The sequence below is a fragment of the Orycteropus afer genome, unplaced genomic scaffold, assembly GCF_000298275.1.
Source record: "Orycteropus afer afer isolate SDZICR_OR568_19922 unplaced genomic scaffold, OryAfe1.0 scaffold00132, whole genome shotgun sequence".
Lineage (NCBI taxonomy): Eukaryota > Metazoa > Chordata > Mammalia > Tubulidentata > Orycteropodidae > Orycteropus > Orycteropus afer.
Window position 1 is genome coordinate 7,620,405 of NW_006921719.1, and position 8,738 is coordinate 7,629,142.

General features: G+C 47.0%; 1 protein-coding gene across 1 annotated transcript; it reads left to right on the forward strand.

The window, feature by feature from the left end:
* Window positions 1-1,406: 1,406 nt before the first annotated feature.
* On the forward strand, window positions 1,407-8,168 carry RCCD1 (RCC1 domain containing 1). The gene is made up of 7 exons (XM_007945151.1): window positions 1,407-1,581; window positions 1,740-2,130; window positions 2,289-2,410; window positions 3,684-3,782; window positions 4,120-4,290; window positions 7,432-7,461; window positions 8,017-8,168. The coding sequence occupies exons 1-7, from the start codon at window positions 1,407-1,409 to the stop codon at window positions 8,166-8,168; spliced, it is 1,140 nt and encodes a 379-aa protein (XP_007943342.1).
* The last annotated feature ends 570 nt before the right edge of the window (window positions 8,169-8,738 follow it).

Genomic DNA, 8,738 nt, shown 5'->3' on the forward strand with positions numbered 1-8,738 from the left:
GCAGTATCACTACGGAAGTAGATTGCCCAACCTTCCTTCTGAGGAGTGGCTGGTGGGTTTGAACCACTAGCCTTCTGGTTAGCAGTCAAGTGCCTAGGCACTACGCTACCAGAACTCCTGTCAGCTCTACTATATACCTGGGAATTCTTACAGACCATACAAATACACTTGTAGAAACACTGTCTTCAGTGGCTGCTTTTTAAGAAGTAGATGACCAGATCTTTCTTCTGAGGTGCCTCTGGGCAGACTTGGATTAGCAACCAAACCCATTAACTGTTCGTACCATCAGGGACTCCTATGTCTATACTGGTCCCTAAAAAGTAGTAAGAAGCAGTGGTCATCTCTAAATACTGAATTTAATAAACTTACTGCATATTAATCATGGTTTGTGCCAGCACTGAACACGTTATATGCATTTAGTCCAAACAATCCTATGTGGTAGGTACAACTGGCACTTCCTTTTAAAACTAAAGAAACTGAATTGGATTCAGAGCACTTAAGTGAAGGACATAAAGCCACTGCTAGCTGCAGAGGCAAAGTGAACTCAGAAATGACCTGTTCAGCTACTGCCCCCATACTCTCTACTGATGTCCACTGTGTATGAGAAGAGCACTCATTGTACATGGAGTGAGATGAACTAAAAGTTCAGCCCTCTACCTCTCTCCATATGAGTTGTATGATTGTGTAGAGGTTACTTTCTCTGGGAGTCTCAATTTCTTCCTTTATAAAATGAGGACAATTCCAGTCAGTTCCCAAGATTACATGGGATGTACCAGACATAGGGAAGTTGTAACTGCCGGATGGGGGCCTCAGGTCTTAGTACAATGCCTAGAGGAAAATCCACTTAACTATCTCCTGCCCACTTTGTGGCATGCTGAACTTGAGCCAAAAGGGATTACAGGGAAAGCCACCCAGTCAGTACTAGATTCAAGACCGTTCAGAATCTTCTTCGTAAATCTGGTAGGAGCTCAGCGAAGCTGGAGCTCAGGAAATATTTATGGAACGGATATTGTCTGCCCCTGTGGTTAGGGGAGGTCACTGGGTATTACTAAGAGTTTGCCCTCGACCACAAACTGAAAGGTTGGTGTTTCAAACCCACCCCAGAGGCTGTGACAGAAAGGCCTGGCGATCTGCTTCAGTAAAGACTGCAGCCAAGCAAAACCAACGACGCTTAGTTCTGCTCTCACCCGAGGCTGCCATGAGTCGGAATCGACTGGATGGCAAAGCGTTTGGTTTGGGTTTGGTGGGTAGGAGGTTTCCAGTTTACAGATAGGCGACTGGAAGCCTCGCCTGTGCCACACAATGGGCTTATTTGCAACAATGTCTTTCTCCATTCCAGCCTGAACCCTCTGTTCCGCATCCCACCCCAACCAGCAGAGGCGGCCAGCAGAGGGCGCTGCCTGGGCATGGCCGAGGAGCAGCACGGGGCTTGGTTCGGCTTCGGCTTCTGCGGCTTTGGGCAGGCTCTAGGCTCTGGCCGCGAGCGCCAGGTGCACAGCCCCGAGCCTGTGGGAAGGCCGGTCACGGGCGCCGACATCCGCCGCGTGTGCGCGAGCTGGAGCTACACCGCCTTCGTGAGCCGTGAGCATGACCCACTCCCGTCTCCATTCCCGCCAGCTCCCCAGCACACCCTCGCCTCCCATTCTGGCCTCCCGGCCCCTGTCTAGACTCTCCCATTATAGTTTTCATCCCTGCTTATGTACTCCATCCCCTTCCCAACCTGCTGTCTGTCGCCGCAGGTGGAGGCCGCACTGAGCTGTCGGGCTCGGCGAGCGGCGTAATTAGCTGCTGCAGAGACGCGTGGGCCTCGGAGGCCCTCCTCGTGGTGCTGCGCGCAGGCCCCGGACCTGAGGCGGAGCTGCAGGTCTGGTCTCCAGGCTCGGCACCGCGTGGGGAACCTCTCTGGGCCCAGACCGTGGTGCCGGAGGCCGCGAAGGAACTCGGATCTAGCGGTGAGGCCCAGGCCGGGTCATTGCCTTTGCTGCCGGGCGCCTGCGCCTACGTGAGCCCTCGGCCGCCCTTCTACCAGCCTCTGGCCCCGGAGCTCCGGGCACGCCGGCTGGAGCTGGGTGCAGAGCACGCATTGCTGCTGGGGGCCGCGGGCCAAGTGTTCTCCTGGGGCAGCGGCAGGTGAGTGGTTGTGGGGGGGAGGGCGTGGCCGGGTGCACATTCCCTGGGTGTCTGGGGAAGCAGGTGAATGTGGCTGGAGGTCGTATATGTGATTGGGAGATGGAAGGGAAGGGGCGTCCCTTGACGTGGCTGTAGCTGATTACGATCTCCTTGCTCAGGCATGGACAGCTGGGCCATGGGACCTTGGAAGCAGAGCTGGAGCCAAAGCTATTGGAGGCACTGCAGGGCCTGCACATGGCTGAGGTGGCTGCTGGCGGCTGGCACTCTGTGTGTGTGAGTGGTGAGTGACCCACCACTTCTCCAAGCAAGTGCATGATCTTGTAGGCCCTAGACCTGCCTCCTCCCCTTCCAGTGTCTGTAGGTGGCCTAGCCAGGCCTCCTTCTAAGCTCATCCCACATTGACTGATCAGCTCAGTCATTCATGACTTCCTGATGTCTCTCAGAAGGCCTGGTGGCACAGTAGTTAAGTACTTGGCTGCTAACTGAAAGGTTGGTGGTTTGTACCCACCAGCTGCTGCGTAGGACAAAGATGTGGCAGTTTTGTTTTCATAAAGATTATAGCCTTGGCAACTCTATGGGGGTAATTCTACTCTGCCCTGTAGGGTTGCTATGAGTCAGAATAGACTTGACAGCATCTGGAGTCCCTGGGTAACACAAACGTTTAAGTATTTGGCTACTAACTGAAATGGTGGCGATTCAAATCCATTTAGAGGCACTTTAGAAGAAAGGTCTGGCATTCTACTTCTGAAGGGTCACAGGCATTGAAAACTGCGGAGTGTAGTTCTGCTCTGACACACATGGAGTCAGAAACAGCTCAGGAACAGGAACTGGTCAAATGCCTCTCAGGTTCACCCCTTCCGCCGCCACCATCACCCACTCCCACCTGGACTGTTGGAATTATCTATCCTGTCTCTACTATCAGTCTCACTACCATTACCATTCATCTGCCACCAGCCAGGGCTCTTTCTAAAATACTCCCCAAGGGAGCAAGAAGGGGAGAGAGGGACAGTGGAACCCAGGGGCATGAAGAAAGGTTGCAGTTGCCCGGGTGGCTGTGGTGTGTGGTCTCAAATGCCCACAGTGAGGATGATGGTGACAAGGATGAGCCCCTGGAAGTGCCATGACTGGTGACCTAGGACCAGAATGACAGCTTCAAGAGACCTGTTGCAGGATCCGTGGCGGGGTGGATGAAGAAAGAAGCGAGGCTCCAGGGGTTTGAAAGGGATACTATTGGAGAACTTCCAAGGATACAGCCTCAAAGTGTGCATGTGTATGTGCACATGTGTGTGCAATTCAGGAACAAAAGAAAAGAGTGACAACAGGAGTCTTGCAAGAGACTAAAAGGAAAGGGTGGCACTTGAGGGAAAGGGAAGGCGTGGTTAGGAAGCTGCTGGGGCCGAGGGGGCACTTTGCCTGGAGTGCAAATGGGTAGAGTGAACATTAGTTGTCCTCAGGAAGTCCATGATGGTAGAGGAGTATGGATGGAAGCAGGGCGCTCAGGAGATGGAGATATTTTCAGTCTGTTTAATGGGTTCCCTCTGTCTGTCTTTCAGAGACTGGGGATATTTATATCTGGGGCTGGAATGAATCAGGGCAGTTGGCCCTGCCCACCAGGAGCCTGGCGGAGGAAGGGAAGACAGTTGCAGGGAAAGGTGAGGACCCTTGACTCCCACAGCTGTCTCCCTAGGATGTTTCTGTCACTCCCAAGTCCTGGCCATGTGCTGGCCTGAGAGCTACAGTGCGCTGAAGGAATATGGGAAATTCTTGTTATCTTGGGACACACCACAGATCTCTGAGACCCTTATGGGGAGCTGATGCTACACTTCTGGCAAACCTAACAATTCCAGCAATTCCTGTAGAGCATGGGGGTTGGGACTATATAATGTGCCTCATAGAGCTACTGAGGATTAACTGAGTTAATATATGAATAAGGTTTAGGATAACAATTGTGTGTTCCCTACTATCATAATTTTTGTTATTTCTCCAAAGCTACTGGGCTGACTGTGGATGGTTCTGAAGTGAAGGGAACAGCTGGGGGTGAGGATGGAACCCCTGCCCCCTACATTGCTGTGCAGCCCTTCCCAGCTTTACTGGATCTCCCCCTCGGCTCAGATGCAGTCAAGGCCAGCTGTGGGTCCCGGCACACGGCTGTGGTGACACGTGAGTAGGGCTGGGAGAGCTGGTTCAGGATGGAGCAGGCACTCCTGCCACCCTGCTGTCGAGCTGGTGGCTGCAGATAAGGGTGTTCAACTTAAAAACTGTGTCCTGAAGCGTCTTTGACACATACTGAAGAGCTGCGTCACTCAGCAAATAATTAAAATCCCTGTTCTAGTGGGCTTCAGTTGTTATCCCGCCGCCTGTCAGGCCCAAGTTCCTCCTCTTGGTGGGAGGCTGTTCTCCCTCCAGCCTCCACACAGGCAGACTCCTCACCCTAGCACCCACTCTTCCTCTGTCAGGGCTGACCTAGCCTAGCTTCTAAGACTCCTGAATCCAGGCTGTTAGATGCAGGCTCACCGGTTGACATATGGGCTATGGGACACATGGCTATACTTTATCATACCAAGTGTAATTAGACAGTTGTTAAAAAGAGAGGGACTGTGTTGTTCTCTGCCAACCAAACCTCGAGGATTATAATGCTACTGGTTGTGGGATGTGCTAGGCCAGACTAGATGGATGCCTTGCCAAAAAGCAATGTGATAGCTACTCGCTGTCCTTGTTTATTGTTATTGAGAATATATACATCCATGACACTGATAATACTCTTTGAGTTGAACGGCCATCCTCACCCTACTTTTCTGAGTTGTTCCTTCCCCATTAACCTTCTGGTTTGCAGTCAAATGCCTTGGGCACTATGCCACCAGAGCTCCTTATGATCCCAATATAGTAGTTCTTAAAAGAGCACAATGCTCAAGGCAGATGTTTTTTTAGTAGTTAAGCTAAACTTTTTTCGTTTTAAGAAGACTTCAGAGTTGTTTTTTTTGTTTAAAAAATATTTCAGGGTAATAGTTTCAGGTATTCATCCAACCTACGTGGCTCCAGAAAGGCTGCATCTCATAAGCATTTGAAATTCTGTATTTTCCCTATTTTAATCAGGACTCTTCTATAAAATTTTTAATTAAAATGCAGTATTGGTAGCTGGGCACCATCCAGTGCTTCTGGTCTCATGGCAAAAGACACAGTTGTTCATGGAGGTAATGAGCCACACGTCCATTTCCTCCTCTTATCCCTGATTCTCCTTTTCTCTATATTGCTCCAGACGAAGAGACCAAATTTTGTGCACTGGATGACTCTTTCAAGCTTTTAAGACCCCAGACACTACGCAATTAGGGGATAGAACAATATGGAACAAAACTCAAAATTAAAAAAAAAAGACTAGGTTTACTGGTCTGATGAGCCTGGTGAGACCCCTGAGACTATGGCCTTTTAATTGGGTCTGGAACTGAACTCACTCCTGTGGCTTCCAGCCAAACAGACAGGCATATAGGGTGAACATTTACATCAGGTAGATACACTCCTTAGAACGATCAATCAGTCATGGAAGAACAGAAGGTCAGTGTTTGCACAGGGAGATAGCTGAGGGGGTGTGGGACACGAAGGTGTGTGCAGGAATGCATAGGAAATAAGGACACAGGGAAGAGGTAACTACAGGGAGTGTCATGAAACAAAATGTGTATGAACTGTTATATGGAAAATGAATTTGCTTTATAAACTTTTACCCAAATCACAATTAACAACAACAAAAGAAAAACAAACTAGGAAACAGAACAATAAAATAGGGATGAAGCTGAAAGACATTATGCTGAGTGAAGTAAATCAATCACAAAAAAATACTGTGTGACCTCACATAAAAAGGTGAGAACAGGCAAATGTATAGAACAAAGTGGTTACTGGGGTGGGAGGGAGGGGGACAACGGGTGTAATCAGTGTTGCTGAATTGCTCAGGGCTCTGTATATCCTCAACAATTAAAAAAGCACTAAACACATTATTAGGCTAATTAACTGGTACGTCCCATGAAACCATGACCCTAAACCTCCAAACCAAGAAACCAAATCCCATGAAGTGGTTGGACATAAACAGCTTCAGCAGCTACTCTTTTTGTTACTATAGATATACAACCTTTGCCAATGTTCAACTTTTTATAAATGTACAGCTTATTGGCAGCAATTATAAATAGGCTGTGCAACCCTACCCTGCCTTTAATCAATGCGATATTTCCATCATTAACACCCCTTTTCCCCCTCCCTTTCACCCCTGGTAACTAGTAATAAACTTTGTTCTCTATACATTTGCCTTTTCTTATCTTTTTATGTGAGGTCATACACTATTTGTTCTTTTGTGATTGACTTATTTCACTCAGCACAATGTCTTCCAGCTCTAATCCTATTGTAGCATGTATTGAGATCTCGTTTCTCCACATTTTACTTATCCATTCATCTCTTAATGGGCATTTAGATTGTTTCCACATTATGGCTATTGTGAATGGTGCTGCAGTAACTATTGGTGAGCAAGTATCTGTTTGAATCTGCTTTCAAATCTTCAGGGTATATACCTAGGAATGGAATTCCTAGGTCATACGGTAGTTTTTAGTTTTTTGAGGAACAGGCCACACTATTTTGCCAATGGGTATACCATTTTGCATTCCCACCAGCAACGGATAAAGGTTCCAATTTCCTTATATTCTTACCTACATCATTTTTTCCAATCGTAGCCCTCCTGGTGCCAGTGTAATTGTGTCTCGTTGTGTTTTTGATTTGCTCTGACAGCTAATGATGCTGAGCATCTTTTCATATATTTGGTGGCCATTTGGTTGTCCTCTTTGGTGAAATGTGTATTCAAGTCCTTTGCCCATTTTATAAGTGGGTTATTTGTCCTTTTGTTGTTAAACTGTCTAAGTTTTACATATATTTTATTTACTAGATTCTTGTTGGATATATGGTTTCTGAAGATATTTTCCCAGTCAGTAGCTTGTCTTTTCACTTTTCTGGTAAAGTCTTTTGACAAGCAAAAGTTTTTAATTTTTCTAAGGTCCCATTTATTTATTTTGTCTTTCACTATTTGTGCTTTTAGTATTATAGTAGATAGATAATCCATTGTTGAAAGGTAGGCCTGAGTGTTGCCCCTCATTGTTCTCTTAAGAATTTTATGCTTTTAGTTTTGCACATTAAAATTGTTAATACATTCTGCATTTGTTTTTGTATACGGTGTGACGCATGGATCCTGTTTCATTTTCCTGCATGTGGAAATCCAATTTTCCCAACACCATTTATTGAAAAAACTTTTCATTTGTCCTTTGTTTATAGGAACGGGAGAGCTCTACACCTGGGGCTGGGGTAAGTAAAGCTACTGCTGTTGTGATGTTTAAACCTAAGGGTAGGAAAGACTGGGGCGCAGAAAGCAGGTTAACAATAGCCATGCTACCAGTGGCAGCAGGTGCCTCGGGGTTACTGGGAGGACTGGTGAAAGAACAGATCTAGGCACACTCAGAGATCAGACAAGAGATATAAGGGCATGCTACCAGTACTTCCAACCTACCTTTCTGAAAGACTTTATTTAGCCCATATTTATGAAACATCTTTTTTTTTTGGTCTGGCATTGGGTAGAGATAATATAGGAGTCCCTGCTCTGAGCATCTTGGCTTAGGTGCAGGGAGACCTGGATGATCATCTTGCCCAGAGTGGCTGGCTGCTGCTAGCCTCCTGGGAACCCAGGCTTGCCTGACCCTGGGAGCCTCATAGCTTGGGGTCTCCTGGCTTTACTGAGCAGACTGCAGCAGGGTGGTGAGGCATAGCAGCAGCACTTTAATAGGTGGCTGTTTTCCCTTCTCGGAGGGGAAAGGCAGCAAGGCCCAGTGGAGAGTGGCAAAGAGGGCTCCTTTCACACTTCAGGTAAATATGGGCAGCTTGGCCACAAGGACACGGACAGCTTGGATCGCCCTTGCCGTGTGGAATACTTTGTAGATAAGCAACTACAGGTGAAGGCTGTGACCTGCGGCCCCTGGAACACATATGTGTATGCTGTGGAGAAAGGGAAAAGCTGATCAATGCTCTCTTTGTTCAGGTGGCTGAACAAAAAAAGCTAACCCTAAATTAACCCAAGTACAAGTTATTATGAACTGTGTATGTATGTATATGTACATATACATATTTAGGTATATATAGAAAAGTGCATAAAATATATTAAAGAACTAAAAGGTGAACACCTGTGTAACACCCATGTAGGTTAAGTTCAAACATTCCAGCACCACAAATATCCCCATTTGCCCCTCCCCATCACATTTTTCTCCCCTCATCTTTAAGCACATGTAGGGTGTAGAACCCAGGTATTGGTAAATGTTAAAGCTCCCCTCCCACCTCAGGTGATTTTGATGTACAGCCAAGATTGGGAACCACTAGAAGTCATCTTCCTTTCACCATTCACTTCCCTATTTTAATTTATAACTTTATCACCTTGATAGGCATCCATATACAGAATAGCTTCTCTGCTTTTGAACTTCAGGTAAATGGAATCATTCTGTATATATTCTTTTGTCTTATTTCTTTCAGCCAACATTGTAAGATCCATCCACATGTGTGCCACTTTAATTACTATAGATTTATTGCAAGTGGAA